A 19,689-nucleotide genomic window follows, 5' to 3' on the forward strand; every position below is an offset into this window, starting at 1 on the left:
AGGTCCCCACAGCTTGGGCGGGACCACGTCCTTGATGGAAGCTGGTCGTGGAGGAAGGACCCCGCCGCCCCGGGGTCGCCGGGGCCCCATCTCCCCATCGCTTGCTTCTCAGCCTCACCTTACTTTGTCAGTGTCCATCAGCCACCCAGGCATGGTGGTCACAGCCTTGTCTGGTTGGTGGCACGCTGACCTTTGAGTCAGCTGCCCACATGCTTCAAAAGGATGGATTCTGAGCCCCAGGCTTGGAGAGCCCCAACTTCTCTCTGTCAGAGCAAGAGAGCCTTTCCGGGCCCTGTATTATCTGGTGCAGAGGAGGCCGGGAAATGGGCAAGATGACTCTTGTCAAGACTCCTGAGGAGGAAGTAGGATGCATATTTCCTCAAGAGTCTGCCTTGAAGCAAGAGGGCGGCTCCAGAGACCCATCCAGTCAGCCTGTGCCCCACCTTTCCCAGCGGGGGCTGGCTGGGGTCTTTCTAGAGAGGCTTGTTCCGTCCACAGCTGCCTGATGGAATGCGGCCCCTCTTCCTCTCAAGACCTTGGCCGATCTTTCCCATCACCCTCCTTAATTCGGGGGCTGTGCAGAAGGGACTGCCAGGGTGCGAACTCTCCACCCATCCCCTTAGCCAGAGAGAAAAATAGACTTGCCTAAGGTCACAGAGCCAGGAATTGGCAAAGCCTGGTCAACACCCAAGTCTTGGTCCAGGGCCTTTTCTGCTGCCCCCGGCTGGCTTTGCACACCCCCCCCACCCCCGCTTTTGGATGCTTCCAGCACAGGGAATGGGCATTCACTTTCCATGGGATTCAGGACCTATGGTTTGCATTCCGGGTGAAAAGCAAAGCCCTTTGAGGACTGGGGGTCAGTTACCCGGCGGCCTGTCACCTGATCTAGTCAAAAGTGAAGGTCAAGCTTCAAGCTGCGGGCAGCGGGACAGGCAGCAGCTCTGTTCATGTACCAAAGACTACACGTTGACCTAGCTGGAGAAAGCCCAACTTGGCCGTGTGTGGGTTGATGATCACCCTTTAGTGGGGGCTCTCTCTGCCCCTCTCCCTCAGAGTAGGGCTGACCGAGGAGACTCAGAAACAATGTGTGTGTGTGTGTGTGTGTGTGTGTGTGTGTGTGTGGCAGGAGGGCAGGGGATGGCTGCTAGACATCAGACTTTCGTATCCCAAATCCAAGAGTTTACTTAGCTTGCCATTATGCCCTCTGTCATTTGGTTGCTGCTTCTTTCCTTAGCAGATTCTGAGTTTAGCCACAGGACAGGAAGGAGACATGCTACAGTCCTTCTCCCCTAATGAAGCCCAGTCTGGCCTTGATGACTGGGGGGGGGAGGTGGGTAAAGGGGATCTGAACCCCACATAGCCCTTCACAACTTACTCAGAAGCCTGTGGGTCCACACAGGTATTTCAACCTTCCTAGGGACATTTCCTCCCCACTGGTGTGACAGTCTCTCACGGCACGAGCTCACACCCACGAGGATGGCTGGCCGCTGAGGAAAACTGAATCTAGTGGAAACTCTCCTCATCCTGAGGCCCCAGGCACATGGTCAGTGAGGCCGAGGCTGTGGCCACTGTTGGGCTCTGAGAGTTTCCTGCCCTACCAAGGGCCCTGGGTGCAGACAGAGTGCAGGAGCCCCCCCTTCCCATCCAGGAGGTGAGGTTTCTGATCCACACCTCATTCCCGTCATGGATCCATGGTCCTCCCTGTGCCCCTGGGCCTGGGACAGGAGCAGTGACTACACACGTGTCCCGCTGGGCTCCTTTCTTGCCGGGTCGTGGCGCTGGCTTTGGGAAAGCCGTGCCTCCATATTGGCCTGCAGTGCCCCGCTCCGTCTCCCCGCACATCTCACGGAGGTTTTAGGGGAGTTGACTATCAGTTGAAAAGGAAGATCCAGGAGGCAGAGAGATGGCAGCAAAAGGGCTTCATTCCTGATGAGGCTGATTGGAGTGTGTGGCTTTATAGCTGCGGCCAGAAGCCTTAGCCGCTGGTCGGCTTTGGTTGAGACAGGCCCGCAAGCCTTTCTAAGAACTGCCCCACTAAACTCACGGCATGTTGGAGAGCAGAGAAGCTGGCATCATGAGGACAGGCTGGCCCCGAGATGAAGGAGGAAGGCCCACTCCCCAGACAGATAGGACAAGCAGTGAGTAAGGAGGAGAGAAGCAGGGGTGGTGGGGGTGGAGGGGTGGTGGCAAAGTCCCTACACATCACAGACTGAAGAAGCTGCAGCACAGAGATGTTTCTCCCCATCTAAGCCCCACATTTTATGCGGAAGGCCCAGAGAGGGTGAGTGATTTGCCCAGGGTCACACAGCCTCCTGTCCCAGAGGCAAGCTGGACCCAGACCTCTAGGCCAGGGCACCTTGTGTGGCATCACTCTTCTCTGACTGGCACTTTCCTGGGTTCCAGATCCCCCTCTCTTAGGCTGCAGCAGGTGGAAACGGTCGCCACCTGCCTGTTTCAGCCATTTTTCCTTGTGGGAAAGCCCATTCTCAGAATTTCCTGCTCTACAGGGCACAAGGCAGGAGAAGCAGGGAAGAGTCTAGTGAGGAAAAAGAGACACCTGTATCAAAAAGCAAAGAACCTTCTGGGGGATTTAAATTCCTGTTTCCATCTGGTCAGAACCTCTGACCTCTCTGAGCCTCAGAACTTCTCCTAACCTCCAGACTTGGTAGGAATTTCTCCTGCTCAGCCTTCCCTCTCCCCTGTAGCCAACCTTGCCCTAGAATTACCGTCACCGGGGACCTGTCACAGGCCCCATCTGTGGTCCTGCCCTGGCCCCGTATGCAATCTCATTTGTTCTCATCTGCCCCAGAACCTGCACAGGGTCCTACGGGCTACACCCCATCTCTCCTGCAGCCTGGGAGAAGATACCAACAGGAAACGTCTGGGTCCCTCTGGGGGGACAACAGGGAGCAGCAGTTAGCCATTTCCCCTGTGCCCAATCCATCAGGCAGAAGCATGCCTCTGAGTTCTCTGGGCCATGTCTCCCCTGCCCAGGAGCCTGGCCTCATCCTGCTCGCCAGGGTGGAGGGGCTAGATGGTGGGGGCGGTGAGCACTGGGCTGGGGCCCACAGGGCTAGAGGTCACCTTCATCCTCCAAACAGTGACATCTCCTTACAGGAATGGCTTGAGGCTCTCAAGCCCACATCCTCTCTCTCCTGCACGAACAGTCCGGCAGCAGCACCTCTGAGTCCTGACTGCCTCCGGCCGGTGGTTAATAGCCAGAAAATGATGTGCCCTGCGGTCATCGCCGCTGAAACAGCTGACTCCGTCGTTTCCAGCTGGGCCTTGGCTGTTTGCAGCTCCCTGACCTTAGCCTGCCGCTAGCACCCTCTCTCTCAAACACACAGTCACGCAGGGAGCCTCTGGCTCTGCCCTTCTCCCTGCAATTTAACCTCAGCAGCAGCTTGTGTCTCCTCTCCTCTTCCGCTGCTGCTGCTGCTGCTGCTGCTGCTGCCCTGCTCTGAGAATGGGCTCTACCCCCACCCCCACCTGTGGGCCACCACACCTCCTCAGTTTTCCAGCTGTGGCTCCATTTCTGGGTTTCTGTCTCTGATAGTGCAGAATAGCGGAGGAGGCAGGGGACGGAAAGCTTGGGCGAAGTTCCCTTCTTTGCGGCAGAATCAGCCCAAAGAGGAGTTCCAAAAGCCCAACTGTATAAAGTTCTTAAAACTAACTGCAGGGAGGGCCCCAGCTGGTGCCGAGCTGCCTAGACTCGTGCCCCACTCCCCCCCCACAAGTGTGACAATGCCCCAGAAATGGCGTCTGGGGCCCAGCTTGCCCCGATGCGGTATTAGTCCATCCGAAGAGTCAATCCCTAATTAATCACCGGAGTGTCACCATGAGAAATGTTTCCACACAGCTCCCGCCGAGCTTCTCATTAAAGAAAATGTTGGTTTGGTTTAGACAGTGCTGTGCTGTTCCAGCTTCGTTTTGGATCTATAGCTTTAGAAAACATCCAACTTCGCTTCTAGTCCAAACGGTACCATTAAAAAATTAAAGAGAACAAAAACATGGAGGGTACCGAGGGAGGATGAATGTCTGCGTCGCCTTCTGTGCTTAGCAGCCTGGTTCCTTCCATGCTCGGGGTCCACTGTGCTAGAGTTTGAAGTGGCCTCGTTCCTACAGGGCACTGGGCACAGGGGCTGCAAGAACTTCCTGTAGAAGTCTCACTCCTGATTTGTCTCAGAGCAAGCCTCAGTGGTTGCCTCTGGAAGGACTGGGGGCAGGCCTGAGTGCAGGGACCAGCCAGTCACAAAAATCCTAGGGTGGCTGGAGGTCAGGGAGGAGTTGGGGCGGGGTGGGTCCAGTTCACCCCAAGTTTCCCCAGGGACTGTGAGGACCAAACAAGATACAGGTTAGAGCAGGGGAGCGAAGGAGGACCAAAGTCGCCGTAGTGCTGGGAAACAAGACACGTGTGAGACCCAGGAGTCTGACGGAGGCTCAGAAACAAGGATGTCCACAGTGAGGTCATGGTCAGGAACTTCTGGCATGGGGGTGGGGGTGTCGGGAAGGTCTCACCTAAGCTGAGACTCAATGGCCAACAACGTGTGACACAGACACGGTCAGGACAGTGAGTCCCAGGCTGGGGCGTGGAGAGCAGCCCAAAGGCCTGCGGCCTCTGGTGTGCAGGGCGCTGTACACACACACACACACACACACACACACACACACACACCACCCCACCCCACCCCACCCCCAGGGAGTGCCACACAGCCTGGGAGGCCGCTGGGCTTTGAGATGAGAGCCGTGGCCATGATCCTGGCCCAGGCAGGAAGGTAGGGCGCCAAGCAGGGGAAGCCACTGCTGAGGAAGGAGCCTGCCTAGGAGAGGCCCCCTGGAGCACACCTGGCCTGCCCTGCTGGCACTGGGGGCTACAGCTGAGGATCTCACTGTATCCACCCCAGGGGTTTTGCAGTGAGCCCATCCAACCCCCCATCCCTGGGCAGTGGGGACAATACAGTGAGTCAGCATGCCATCTCCAGGTCTGGCTTCTGGGCTCAGCCATGTTCTTGCCATGTGACCTCAGACCAGCAGCTCTGCCTCCCAGTGCACGTGTCTCGGGATTCCCGGGAGGCTGACGTTGTCGGTGCTCGCCTGGCCACATAATGAGTGCGGCTGTGCTCATCTCTGGCAGGAAGAGTACTCATAAGCAGGCCGTGTCCTCACTGCCCCAAGGGCCCCCACTGTGTGCGCTCGGGGCCACTGTGGTGAGGGGGGCACTGACCCTGCCAAGGAACGGTTCCTGGCTCTCCCTCGCACCCTGGTGGGACGGTGCCTTTCTGTGGCTCCCGCCGTAGAGGACGACGTCTCCTCTGCTTTTTTTTTTTTCATACTTTTTTTTTTTTTTATAAAATATAATGTATTATTAGCCCCAGGGGTACAAGTCTGTGAATCGTCAGGTTTACACACTTCACAGCACTCACCATAGCACATACCCTCCCCAATGTACAAAACCCCACTACCCTCTTTCTACCCTTCTCCAGCCCCGCTCAGTTTGTTTTGTGACATTAAGAGTCTCTTATGGTTTGTCTCCCTCCCGAGCCCATCTTGTTTCATTTATTCTTTTCCTACCCACCAAACCCCCCACGTTGCATCACCACTTCCTCATATCAGGGAGATCATATGATAGTTGTCTTTCTCCGATTGACTTATTTCGCTAAGCATGATACCCTCTAATTCCACCCACGTCGTCGCAAATGGCAAGATTTCATTTCTTTTGATGGCTGCATAGTATTCCATTGTGTATATATACCACATCTTCTTGATCCATTCATCTGTTGCTGGACATCTAGGTTCTTTCCATAGTTTGGCTATTGTGGACATTGCTGCTATAAACATTCGGGTGCACGTGCCCCTTCGGATCACTACATTTGTATCTTTAGGGTAGATACCCAGTAGTGCAATTGCTGGGCACAGTGGCGCACCCTTAGCTGGGTTATTGCCTCCTGCAACTTAGGCCCATGGGCCCTGGCCTGGCTTGGTTCGCTTGGGGCAGCCGGACAGCCCGGGGCCCGGTAAGTCCTGACTTACACTGAAGTGGGACACCTCTGAGTTACAAACAGGGTGTCTGAGGTCTGTCACCCCCGGGCTGTCTTCATGCTTCCTGGAGCCAGCAGCGGCCCAGCCCTCCTGACTCCCATGGGGGAAGCCAGGGGACAGCCAGCTGTGACATTTCAGGAGGCACCTGGGCTAATAGCATCCCCATGACAGCCCCCAGTGCCCCAGGGCCTGGGAACCGAAGCCCTGGAGGCTTCCCTGGCCCTTCCTGGAGTCAGAGAAAGCCATTTCCTGCTAGAGTCCCCTCTGAGGCAGGCACAGAGGGAGCCCCTCGCGTGCTTCTGTCTGTTCAGTCCCAGGCCTCCTGGGAATTAGACAGCCTGCCTCAGACCTTCCTTTTCATGTCTCCCAGAGGGCAGAGGGGCACATATGCAAATCAGAAGCCTTCGGATATGAAGTTAAATGTGTAAATCAGTTTCTCAGTCTTGGCCCCCGTGACACTAGTCCAGATCGTTCTTTGCCACGGGGCCTGTCCTGTGTGCTGGGGAATGTTCGCCAGCATCCTTGGCCTCTCCCTGCAAGATGCCTGGTGGCCTCCTTTCCCCAGGTGTGATAATAAAAATGTCTGCAGACATTGCCACATTGTCCCCTGGAGGCAAAATCGTGCCCACTTGAGAACCACTGGTATCAATTAAACTACAGTAACAATCCCGTGTCCCCCACAGATCAGAAGATGGCCAAGCTCCTGCCCCCCAGCATGGGGCCGGCATATGCTGGCCTGTCCCCTCGGCCCCACACCATGCTTGGTAAGAAGGGCACCCACAGGTCTTGATCCAGTGACGTTTACGGAGCGTGCGTCTAGACCCAACCCCGTTCCTGGCACTGGGAAAGACCCCAAAGCACCAGAAGCCCACAGGCCTTCTGGGGAGGTGGGGCCATAACACCCGAAGCAAGGGAAACCATAAAGTGGTGGGCAAGGTCGCATCGCCCACCCAGCCCGTGAGGAACAGGATGGCAGGCCGAGGGCTGATGCAGGGACAGGCCAAAGTCTAGCTGGGGAGAAGGAACCACGCAGAATGTTATGTCGAAGGGGGAGCAGATGAAGCACCCTGTGGGCTGGAAGCCAACACCCACTGTGGACCCAGGGAGGGCTCAGAGGAGGCCACAGCCAAGCTGGGTGACGAAGGACAGGCAGGCCCTGGAATTCCAGGCAGGGGGACACTGCGGGCAAACACCGGAGGCCGGGCAGCTAGGCCTGTGTTTCGGGAACCGTGTACAGGAACAGCACTGCTTTGCAGATTTGCGGCCTCTGTACCAGAGACGTGCTGGGGTGATGCAGCACACTGAGGGAGTCAGGGAGGCTTGGTAACAGTGGAAGGGGAAGTGGCAAAGGCAAGGCATTTGTCACAGCTCATGGCCTTGCGTGGCAAACCCCTACTCGCCTGGCCCCACTCCCCAGGGCTCCAGCCCGCCAACTCCAGAGGCAGAGCCGCCAGGACCCTCCATGCAGGAGGATCCCAGCGAGCATGAACCTTTGCCTGCTTCCTGGGAGCCGTGATTCATGGCTCCCCACAGCCTCCCCCGCGTAGGTGAGTCACGCACCTGCAGCTCTTCTGCCACCAAAGCCACTGCCTGGGGCCCGTGCCCATGCCGGCCAGCCACCCAGCCTGTCTGTCCTCTCCCTGGCAGCCCACTGTCGGCCCCCCAAAACCCCAAGGACCTCTGAGCAGCCGGGGCTCCTGGGCCGGAGGGAGCCCTGTCCCCACTCCTGACAGCTCCGTCCGGTGGAGTAGCCCGTGTGATGCCTCCCAAGAGGTTTGAGGGGCTGGCGTGTACTAGTGTGGGCCGCCATGACGTCAGGGCTGTGGTTCAGGTCTCTCTCTTCCCGTCACCCCCTTCCCAGCGCAGCGTCAGCACCAGCGGTGGTAGTGGCTTCCCTGGGGAGTGGCAGGCCACTGCCGAGTCTTCATGACACCGTCCAGCGCGACTCTCGGCTGGCAGTCCCCCGTGATCCGGGACCGTGAGCAGTGGGGGCAGAGGAGCCTCTCCCCCCCACGGAGGGAAGGCAGCCAGACGCCAAGATGCTGTTCTCCTTGCTGCCAGCGGCCAGCGCGGTCCCGTTCAGTTACGGGCTCCCTCGGCTCTGCCGCCCATGCCCCAGAGGGCAGCTGACGGTGCGGCCGGGAGCCTGGGAGCCGCCGGCTGGCCGTCCCTGCACGCAGGGTCCTGTGTGGTAGGAGGGGGGTAGCCTCCGAGCGCTGGGCTCAGGGGGTCGTGGGGGGCAGTTTGGAGTGAGCAGGAAGGGCAGCTGAGTCCGAGAGGAGCTGCCGGATGTCCGTGCCGCTCTGGGCTGTCTCAGGACGGGAACAGCCTGGCCCAGGCCACTGGGCCTGCCACTGGCTGACGAGTCCGGCTCCCCTCGGGCTGTCTGTCACCCACAAGCTCTGGGAGTGAGAAGCAGGTCAGTCCACCGTGAAGCTTAATTTCCTCCCTCTGGGTCCTTCCAGCGGCTCAGGGTGGACAGGACATCGAAGGGGCCGTTCTCCCCATCCACGGGCTTGGTCCCACAGGTACGGCCACCGCGTGTGGCTCTGGGTGCTGCACTGTGTGCAGGACTTGAGGAGGCCAAAACCCAGCTCGCCTGACTCTCAGAGCCACGTGTTCTCTTTGGGATGCCGGACCCATGTCTCTCAGAGCCTGCAGGTGGCAGAGCCCGAGGCTCACCAGAGCTCACTGACGTCCCACCACCGTTCTTCAGGTTTCCAGACCTCCTCAGGCAGAGAGGCCCCGTCCACAGGCCTCTCGTCAGCCCCTGCCTGCAGGCCTGCACAGCACCCCACACGTTCCCTTGCCCCAGACACACAGGGCCTTCCTTCAGCAGACCTCTCCTGGGGTTTGAGAAACCCCCGAGCCCCAGGAAATATGCCCTCATGGGCCTGCAGCTTCCTCCTCCATTTCTAGACCTCACCCCAGGTGCCCTGGAGATTATAGACAGCCTGAGCCTCCATCCAGAGGCGGCACAGGGCTGACAAGGCTGCTGTGTCCCCCACTTCACCCCACCAGCCTTCTCGAACACAGCCTCACCTAGGGGTGGCCGGGGGTTGCCCGATCCTGGTGGGGGATGGACCAAGCTCGGACATGCAGACCAGAGGCCTTTTCTGGGGCGGCACGGAGCCTGGGGCATGTAGGGGAGGAGGTACCAGGGACCTCCTTTTGGACTCTTGCCATCATTCAGAGCTTCCCTCACCCCGGGGGGTGGGCAGTTGTGAGCCTGAGAGACCGTGGGCTCAGTAAAATGGCTGTGGGTGAGGCGCGCAGTTGACTTAACTTGACTTAACTTGCCCGTGGATGGAACGTTCTTCGTGAAAAGAAGTACCCTCTCCTCCCTCTGTGTTTTAAGTCCTGCCCATGCCTGGCTCCATGCTGGGCTCTGGGAGATGGTCAGGCAAGGTCTCTGGGCCCGTGGACTCACATCACCCCCCAACTGGCCTGACAGCCCCTGCCCTGCCAGCTGTCTTCTCATCACATCCCCTACTTGGAGGAGTCCTAAAGTTTCAAGGCTCCTTCAGAGGCTGAGTGTCTTCTGCAATCCAGGGATCCCAGTGACCATGGCCAGGCTGACGGGTGGTGCCTGGGGGAGAAGGAGGTGTCACCAACTGCTGTGCATGGGGCATGCGTCGCTGCTGGGCTGCCACAGAGGGCTCCCGTTTCAGGCACCAGTGCTCCTTTGCTCCTCCTCCTCTCTCCCTCCCTTTTGTGCCCTCTCCCCTGCCTGGAGCCCCTCCCCGTCCCATCCTAGCCAGATGGGCCTAACACACATGTCTGACCTGTTGGCCTCTGCAAGAACACCCCAGGATGGAACAGTGTCCCAGAGCCTCCTGCCTCGCAGATACAGGAAAGGTCACAGCCGAAAGCAGAGCCAGGAAACCAGCCCACAGGCCAGGAAGCGTGCAGAGCAGCCCCGAGCCTGGACAAGGCCAAGCAGTAGTGGCGACCGGAATTTAGAATGCACTGCAGGGCCATGAAGGGCCCAATACCTTTCCCCGGGCAGGTGCCTTTTGCAATCTCCTGAGCCTTGGTGGCTGCCCAGCCTCTTCTGCTCCCTCCACTTCCCTCTGCACTCTCCAGGCTTTGCACATGCTCTCCCCTCTGCCTGGCACATGCTTCCTGCCTTCTTCACCTGGAAGCTCCTCCTTAGAGATGCCATTCAGGTGTCACCTCCTCCAGGAAGCCTTCTTTGACTGCCTTCCTCCACCTAGGACCGCCCATCTTTTCTGGGACTTGCCCCTTTGTAACGTTTGTAACACAGCATTATAATCACTTAATTATCTGTGCCCTCCCCCCTGCCGACCCATAGCTTTGAGGGCTATGACTGTCTTACTTAGGATATCCAGCCCATAGTGGGTGTTTAATGAGCACTGGTTGGGTGGGTGGGCTAAGGACCTGAAAGTAGACCAGTGGGTGAAGGGGTGAGTGGGGAACTCCATGCCAGCAGGTGGGAAAGGCAAGTCTATCCAGAGCTGTTGGTAAGAGGGGGAAGATGGTATGAGTGATGGGGTCCCTGGCGGGTCACCCCACCCCCCCTCACTGCTTGGGGGAGACATTTGTCATAGGGAGAACCATCTGCCTACTGGGGCCTGATCCTTGTGGTGACCACCTTCACTCCTTTCTCCTAGTATTTCTGCCTGTTGCTGGTGATCTTCCTGGTTGAGCTGGTGGCAGGGGTCCTGGCCCACCTGTACTACCAGAGGGTGAGTGCAAGTGTCCTACTATGTTCCCCATCAGCACCCCCCCACCCCGGAGGCGACAGCATGGGGCAGGGTGAACAGGAATGGGGGAGCTAGGGCAGTGACACCCCAGGGGGATCTTGACTCCCAGGCCCCATCAGTCCTCGGCACATCAGGTCCTCCTTCTTGTCCCACTTCCGGCGATTCTCTGCCCCATCTGGGGATCTGATGTGTTGAGCGTGGGAGTCAGAGAGTGGGGACACCCCACGGGAGGTGGGGTGGCCCGTCTCCCCTCCAAAGCAGAGATAGAGGACGAAACCAGCTGTCAGGCATCCAAGGACCAAGGCTGGGGCCAGGGCTGCCTGCCGGACTATGAAGACCACCCCAGGCCTCGCCTACCTGCGTCGGTCAAGGACAGATTGGCCAGTCAGGTGCCTTCCCACCCGGTGCTGTGAGTCAGGGGTTCAAGATCATGACCGGGATGAGACAGATGACCGCACCGGTTCTTTTAAGCCAGTACCCGTACAACCGATGGCTTCCCACAGGATAACTGTAAATATTTTGAGTATCACCTCATGATCAAATGAAAAAAAGATTTTAAACTTCCCCCTCCCTGGGGCCCAGGATCATTGCCCTCCCACTGGCTTTGAGCCGGCCCCTCCCCAGCCCAGCTCTGCCCATCTCCTCTCTGGAGATAGAGGATGCGTATGCATCCTCTCTCCAGGAACCCCGTGTCCTGTGCCGTCTCCTATGGACGCTCCCGTTACACTGGGACCCCTCTGCCCTCACACCGCTCAGCATGCCCGGTGCTTGGGAATGAGCTGGCCTGGCTCAGGGTGGGCCTTGGGGGGCAAGACGGGCCTGAGCAATTCTGCTGATGGCGCCTTCCCTCTCCGCTCTCCAGCTCAGTGACGAACTAAAGCAGCACCTGGCCCGGACTCTGGCCGAGAACTACAGGCAGCCCGGAGCCGCGGACATCACAACGTCCGTAGACCGTCTCCAGCAGGACGTAAGCACCCGCCCGGCCAGCTTGAAGGCCGTGCGCACGTGGGCCCAGATCCCCACTCTGTCTCTTCCTGTCTGTGACGCCGTGCCAGTTACTTACCTTCTCTGAGCTTTACTTGCCTCTAAGGTGCGGCCTCATAGGGCATGTTGGGCGTTCAGTACGATCACATCTGCAGAAGTCTGTACCGCCATGAAAAGCGTGTACTGAGCCCACACTCTGTCCTGATCCCTCCTGTGCCTGGCCCCTCACCGTAGCCCCCCGGCCCCACAGCCCCCTTCACTGCTTCCTCCAAGCCCCACCCCTGCTGCCTTTCCCTGCTGGGCCCCTGTGGGCAGCCAGCTAGCTGTGCAAGGGGAAGGACCCTCCTTCTGCCCAGGGATCTGGGCTCCTTCCACTGCAGTGCTGCCTGCTTCCTCCCCTGGGAGCAGAGCCGAGGTCCCCAGGTGGGATCTGTAACAGGCAGTCCGACCGCTGTAAAAGCTTCCCAGTGGTGAGCTGCGGGGCAGAAAGGGGGTCTTTCCAAGAAGAGGCTCAGCAAATCCCTCCAGTGAGGCCTGGGGTCCTGCCAGGGATAGAGCAGGGGCAGATGGAGCTCAGACCTTCTCTGGGCTGTAGGATGGCCGCTAGCCATGTGTGGCCGTGCACATTTAAATTTAATATAAACGTCACCTCCTCAGTCACTAGCCACACTCCCGTGCCCAATAACCTTTATACATGGTTAGGGGCACCAAATTGGACAGCATAGTAAAAGTAAAAGGCATTCCCATCATTGTAGAAAGTTCTTTGGGACAGTGTGGCTCCAGGATCCCGATGGTTGGGGGTCTGCGAATTTGAGGAAGCTCTACCTGCCCGCTCTGGTCCCCCGTCTTCCTGCCAACCCACCCCAAGCCTTAGCCTGCCACTTCTGTCACTACAGACCCCTCCCTGGGCCTGAGGCCTAGGTCTTTTTGCCAGGAATACCGGGGAAGTCGGCAGAAGCAGAAGTTAGTGGGGCTCGGAGCGCTAGGGAATTTTAGTTCAGTGGGGGAGGCACCTGCCTCATCTCCCCAAGACTGGCTTAGCTCCCAGTAGGCTCTGCACAGAGGCGTCTCTTGGGCTCTGCTCTAGTGGCTAGGGGCCCCCGTGTACACACAGGTACACCCACACCCACACCCACATGCTCAGCCCATGCACACCCTGCTGGTCAGTCCTGTCCAAAGCTCAGTCTGCACTTGTGGGGGCTCCCTCATGAGAAACTGAGCCTGAATCTGCCCTCGAGGCCTTCTGCCCGGAGCCCCACACACATCAGGCACGGGCAGCCAGCACTAGTCTGGGAGGCCCCTCAGAGTGGAGGAAAGAGCTGGGGAGGCCAACTGGGGGGACCAGAAAGGAGTGCCTGGGTTTGCCTCTGTGGGAAGGACAGGAGGGGCAGTCAGAGAGTGGAGAACAGCATGAGGAAGGGCACCGCTGGGGGCCAGCGTCTGCCAATGCCCAGGGCCTCCATGGGCACCGGAACGTATGGCCCTCAACCCACATGTGCCAGCCACAGCCAGAACCAGGGGGCATGAGGGAACTTGGGCCCCAGCCTGCAGCCTAGGCCCCGAGGAGACAGCCCCGAGAAGGCGGTGGCCTGAGGCCAAGGCCAGCATCTGGGCTGTGGGCTGCGCCCCGCTATGTCCCATGGCGCCCACACACCTGTATTCAGGAAAGGAGCATCACGAGAGGGAGTCTCTTCCTGACGGCTCAGCCCTGCAGGGCTCTCTTCTCCGGGCTTCCCAGAACCACCTCTCCTGTACCCCTCACACAACCCGGCGTGGGGGTACATCGTTAGCCCCGTTGACAGGTGACAAAAAGGAAGCCCAGAGAGGCTGAGTCACCTGTGCAGGGGACACACGGAAGTATAATCCCACATGACTTCCGGCACCCCCCCGCCTTTCCTGGCTCTGTGAGCCCTTCCGTCCTGCCTGATTCCTCGGGGCTCCTCCTCTTCCTTGTGCCCTTCCAGGCCCATGAGCAGAGTCGCTCACCCCTCCTCCTTGGATCTTCTCAGCCCCCGTCTCCCCGGGTCTCTCCTAGTAAGCCACCAAGATGGGTCAGAAAGCCGGGAACCACATGGTTCACGTGAGCCCCAGCTAGCCTCACTCCTGGCACACAGTAGCTGCCTAGCACATGCTTGGTAACGAAGGGTACCTCTCACCCTGCCTGCTGCCCACACACCAGAGATGGCCTCAACACAGCTGACTCTGTGGCTCTCCACTCCTCCTCTCAGAAGGGCAAGAGAGAAGCAATGTCCTGTGTGTCACTGGAGTCCAGGAGGGCGCTTTCCTGCTCTGGAGCCTCCCGGCCAGCACTGGCCTGCCTGCTTTGGGGCTCTGGGACCCTCTGTGTCCTTGCAGGTCTGAGGGCTGTGAGGCTTCAGGGTTTCAGTGAGGGTCCAGGAGCCTCTAGTGAGGCTGGGTTCCTGCCCCCTGGGTGACTCCCGCCACTGTATGGTCTTGGCCCTGCCCTGGGCTCTGCCCAAGAATATACGGCCGCACGCTCTCAGGGACCCACCTGCTTCTACTCCCCACTCATCTATCTACTCACAGACCCCCCCTGCCCTCAGGACCCCCGGCGTCATCTCCTTACAGGACTTGGGTGGCCAGAAGGGGTCTCGTCTCGCAGCTGGCTTCTGTACCTGCAGGGACAGAAGGGCCCCAAAGAGACCAGCTTCTTGCTCAAAATAGGCACAGGAAAACTCACAGGGAGAACAAAGAGGGGTTGGGTTAATATCCAAATAATGCGTCCTGCAGCCCCGCCATGGAGGGGCCGGAGGGGCCCAATGTGCACTCTTTGCCCCTAGCCTCTGTCTCTCCCTCCAGTTCAAGTGCTGTGGGAGTAACAGCTCTGCCGACTGGCAGCACAGCGCCTACATCCTGTCTCAGGAGGCCGAGGGCCGCCGGGTGCCGGATAGCTGCTGCAAGACGGTGGTGACCCGCTGTGGCCAGAGGGCCCATCCCTCCAACATCTACAAGGTGGAGGTAAGCGCCCAAGGTCCCGGCCATCCAGGAGCCCCCGCCCCCAACCCGCAAAGGACAGGGACATGGGGACCGGGGGCACAGGACACACGTACACACTGGCCTTGAGGCAAGAAGAGGCCCTCAATGGTCTGCACAAAAAGCCCTGGGGAATTCTGAGACATCATGGCAGGCCCCTGGGTCACCTGCAAAGCCTGTGGGCAACTGAAAGGCTGGACCAGACCATTTAAGCCTCTGGCCTGCCTTCAGCTGGGTGGACTGCAGCTCCCCTGCCAGCCCTCCCCTCCCCGGCCTCGCCAGCTTCTGGGCCACCCTGTGTCACCTGCCCTTACTTTGCAGGGCGGCTGCATCACGAAGCTAGAACAGTTCCTGGCTGACCACCTGCTGCTCATGGGGGCGGTGGGCATCGGGGTGGCCTGTCTGCAGGTGAGCTTTGTGGGGGGGTGGACTTGGGACAGGGGGTTGTCTAGAAGATCTGGGAACCCCTCTCCCATTGGCGAGGATTGCAAATCACCTGCCATCTGCACAGCCCTGTGCTGCCCTGCCCTCCCCTCCCCTCCTCCTCTCCCCACCTTCCCTCGGCAGCCAAGGGTGAATCACATAGTCACTCTGTTCCCCAGAAAAGATGAAGGAAAATGCCCAGGGGCCCCGGGGGCCCTCTTGAACTTATAAGAGACCTGGGAGGAGAATGAGTGCGTGTGAGCTCAGGTATGTGCCTGCACCGTGTGTGTGCACGTGGGCATGTATGCATAGCCTGCTGGGGTGTGTGTGGGCCGCGGGCTGTCCGCATGCATCTCAGCGTATGTGGGGTGGTATGCATGGGTATGTGTATAGGTGTGCTTGTGCACGTGTGTGTATGTGCATGGACATGCACTCGTCCCTGTATGTGTGTGCACATGGATGTGTGCTAATGGATGTGTGCTCCCTGTGCACACCCAGGTCTCCGCTCTGAGCTAGGCCTTCTGCTGTTTCGGGGCTCCATCTGGCCCCCTGCTAACCCCCAGGATGTCAGTGGTGCTCTCCCAGTGGCTCCAGTCCAGGTCCATAGAGGGGAGTCAGGAGGGGCACCCTGGGGTGGGGCAGATACAGGCGGCAAGGGCCCAGCGGGTGCTAGAGGGAGTTCCAGGCTGCCTGGCTCTTCCTGCTCCTTGGACCACAGGCACTGACCAGGGGACGGGTGAGAGCAGTGGCCGGGGCATCAGAGGCCCTGGGGCCAACCCTGCCTCTGGTCCTGTGCCCCTCGAAGCCCTTACATCCCTGCCCCACCACAGCTTCCTCCACAAAATGGGGATCATATCCCCAACACATAAGGTCTAGATCAGAATGAGGTGATGAATGTGACCCACTCTCTGTGCCCGGCACACGTGAAGGCCTCCCCGTAAGTGCACGTGGCTATTGTCCAGCTATGTGCAGACCTCAGAGCGGTCTCAGGTACTTTCTGTCATCGGATCTCCACCGCATCCTGAGACCCCGCACCCAGCGAGTGTCCGCATTCTCCCATTTTACAGATCAAAAAGTTGAGACCCAGAAAAAAAACTTCCCGAGGGTGTCACATCCTGAACAGGCACCCAGGTCTCCTGGCTCTTGGTCTTTTGCTTTCCCCAGCTCCTTCCAGTCCCTCCCCCACCCCGCCCCAGCAGAGAGTTCCATGGAAAGCAAAGCCGGGGCTGTAGCAGCTGCTGGCACGGAGAACCTGCGAGGGTGGGGCTCCTCCCAGATCACCGCGTGGCCTAGCCACGTCTGCCTGTGCGTCCGGGGGATCTAGCAGCAGCCTCGTCCCCGGGGCTCTACCCGCCGGAGGGGGGGCACCCGGCAACCTCGGGCTGGTTATTCCATCTCTGGGCCTCAGGTCCTCGTTTGTAAAATGGGGCTAATTATCCCTCGTTTGGTGAGAGGATTAGCAATATATATGTAAATCACTTGGCTCATCGCTGAGCAGATAGCAGGTGTTCAATAAATGGTATCCATCATTATTTGATTCATTTCCACGTGGGCACATTGTCTCTCGAAAAAGCCTTCTCAGAAAGTTGTTTCCTGCCCTTCCACCCCCACTGGTTCGCAGGCAGGCCAGGAGCCCCGGGGAGACATCAGACGCCCCCTCTCTGCACTTCCCTAGCACAGGCCTTCTGAGCTGGGCAGTTGCCACCGGGGCCTGAGGAAGGGCTGCTGTGTGCTCCAGCCCCTGGGTCCACTGAAGTTTCCAGAAACCTGCTGTCTGCTTCAGGTGTGTGGACCTGTGCAGCGTGAACAATGACCAGGCCGGGACCACATTCTCCACCCCTTTCTTCCAGACCTCTCTGGCCTTGGGAGCCTGTAGAAGCTGAGGACAGGGCCAGTGAGGCCGGGGTCAGGGAGGGATCTGCCAGTACCCCAAGCCTAAGGTCAAGGTGAAACAAGGGGGGAGGCAGATGCTGCCCAGGGGACCATCTTGTCAGACAGGCTGCTGCGGGCCTGCAGAGGCTTCCTCCTCACACACACACACACCCATGAAATCTCGGTCCCCCTCAGCTCGCTGTCCCTCAGAAGGAGCTTCCTCTGGCCTCCGCTGTGGACCCCACCGTTGTCCAGCCTCTCCCCTCCTTCCGGCTCCTGCTGGAGCTCAGGCAGCCAAGCCTCGGTCACAGCGCCCTCTGCTGGCCGATGCTGGAACTAAGCTCCCCAAGCCCAGGTTGGCCGCCAGCCGGGAGGAAGGGCTCAGGCCTGGCCTGGGCCCGGGCTCCCAGTCTTCATGCATCAGAGCAAGCGCCAGGCGCCTTCCCCAACCATGCCCCCAGCCTGGTCCTTCCAAGACCCCCAAGGCTCAAGAGATAAGGCGGTGTCCTGCTTCCATGGTCTCCAGGACCAGAGGAGACCTTGCTATGAAGTCAGAGGGCCTCCCCTCTTAGTATGTGACCTTGAGGAAGTCACATTCCCTCTCTGAGCCTCGGGTTCCTTTCCTATAAAACGGAGGAGGTGGACTTTTTCAGGCCTTCTGTGAAGAGGCAGTCTTTCCTGATCTGCCTAGGTGAGACATGTGGAGGAGCTGCTCGGGTTGAAGCAGGGGTTGGGCTCTAAGGTTCCATGATTTCAGGTAAGGATGCCACCTCAGTGAGACTCATATGCTGCAGTATTCTAGAAGGTCAAAGCATGTCTTGTAAATGGTGTGAATGCCAATCAGAAAATGCGACTGTTTGGGGTTTGGCCACGAGTGTCTTGTGGCCCCGTGGTTGTGTGGACCAGACACTAATACTGGTGGCAGGCTGGAGGGACAGAGGATCTCCACAGAGCCTCTGTGGCCACAGGCTTCAACCTTGGCTGCACAAGGAGGCCACCTGGCAAGCTTTAGAACTGGCCAGGCTACACCACAGCACCGTCAAATCACACCGTCTGGGGCTTTGGCACCCAGACACCAGCATCCTGTAAAGCTCCCTGGTGGGTTCCGTGTGCACCCAGAATGAGAACACTGGCCCATGTGAGTGACAGGAGCCACGGAGCATCTGGAAGTCAGACGTGGGAGAGGTCAGGCGCCAGGAGAAGATGGCACCATCACTGAAGTCCTTAAGCACCTGAAGGCAGATGGGGGGCGGGGGGAGCAAGGAGATGTTCCCAGGAGAGACCAGAGGACAGACAGGAGCCACGGGTAGAATTTACAAGGAGACAGAGAGGAGAATGTGTTAACAATGAGAATTTTCTAGCAGCAGTCCCTGCGGAACACAAAGCTGTGTGTGGCTGCAGGTGCAGCAAAGCCGGGGGTCTGGCCAGGACACTGCAGCAGGGCGCCCTGTCCTTGGTAGGCAGCTCGTCCCTCCCACGCTGCAGCCAGACGTTCTGGGCATGCACCTGTTACTTCCAGCAAGACCCTGCAGGGCCCCTCTGTCCACCCCAGGCATGGGATTCACGACTCAGGATTTTAAGACTGAAAGGGATAACTGGGACCTTGAGGTGCCTCCAAATCAGACTTTTCCTTCTAGGAGGTGCAGCGAGCCCTGGACGTATGGGATCAGGCTCAGACTGTCTGGGATGAGGCAGAGAACGCTGGGCCCACCCTGTTCCTATGCCTCTGAAGACACCAAGCCCCATGGTGTGCTTACTGGCTCACAGCCACACAGCCGCCAGTAGTCTCCCTTATGGGCAGACTACTCTGGCAGGGAAACTTCCGCCCTGAAAGGATGTAGTGGCTCAGCTCCCTTTCCTACCGCCCTGCTCACACACACACTCTGGAAGCCTCCATGCAGAGGCTGAAGGGAGAGCTGCTCTGCGCCCGGTGCCGGGCCCACAAGTGGGCAGGATGTGTCCCCTTCTCCCAGCAAGCTTTCATTCTAGGGAGAGGACACACAGAACATGGGTTGTCGCCTGCAGTCAGGGGTGCTGTGCAAGTGTGAGACTTGGTGTTTGGGGGAGCTCATAGGAGGCTATAACCTGTCATGGGCAGTCAAGGAAGGCTTCCTGGAGGAAGTGATAGTTAATTAAATCTTGAAGGAGTCTGACAGGAAGAATCAAGAGGGGGAAGAGTGGTAGCGTGAGGGAATTGGATTTATAAAGCCCTGCTGGCTGCTGTGGGGGAAGAGCTTTATCCTGAGGGCTCAGGAGAGCCACTTTCTGGCCTCTCAGAGGCTCAGGGTGTGGGAGGGGAACCGTGATGTTGTTCCTATCATCCTCGTTTTTAAAGAATCTCTCCAGGGTAGGCTGTCAACCAGTGAATAGTCTGGAGGCTTCCCTATTGATAAAGGGAGCTTTGAGGCTCAGAGAGGGATATAACTGTGCCCAAGGTCCCACAGCCCCAAAGAGAATCTACCCTACTCCCACCCCGAGGTTCCAGACTGGAACATGTCACAGAGCCAGGAAAATTCACAAGACAGCCATCATTGGGGTCTGCAAGTCATTAAAAGGAAAACTGAAAGATCATATTGGATTGGCTTCCTGGGACCTCCCTGGCCCTTCCTTGATGCTCTTGATAACAATGAGGTATTGGCCCCAAAACTTC

The 19,689-nt window shown here is 58.7% G+C and overlaps 1 protein-coding gene across 2 annotated transcripts in view; it reads left to right on the forward strand.

Annotated features, from left to right (window-relative positions):
- Positions 1-19,689, forward strand: part of TSPAN11 (tetraspanin 11) — a 65,686-nt gene that overhangs the window by 39,444 nt on the left and 6,553 nt on the right. For both annotated transcript variants that reach the window (XM_059403792.1, XM_059403791.1), the window contains exons 4-7: positions 10,674-10,748; positions 11,629-11,733; positions 14,571-14,729; positions 15,066-15,152. In XM_059403792.1, the coding sequence (XP_059259775.1) occupies positions 10,674-10,748; positions 11,629-11,733; positions 14,571-14,729; positions 15,066-15,152 (426 nt within the window). The remainder of the gene's footprint in view (positions 1-10,673; positions 10,749-11,628; positions 11,734-14,570; positions 14,730-15,065; positions 15,153-19,689) is intronic.

Source organism: Mustela nigripes, chromosome 6 (genome assembly GCF_022355385.1).
Source record: "Mustela nigripes isolate SB6536 chromosome 6, MUSNIG.SB6536, whole genome shotgun sequence".
In the NCBI taxonomy this organism is placed as follows: domain Eukaryota; kingdom Metazoa; phylum Chordata; class Mammalia; order Carnivora; family Mustelidae; genus Mustela; species Mustela nigripes.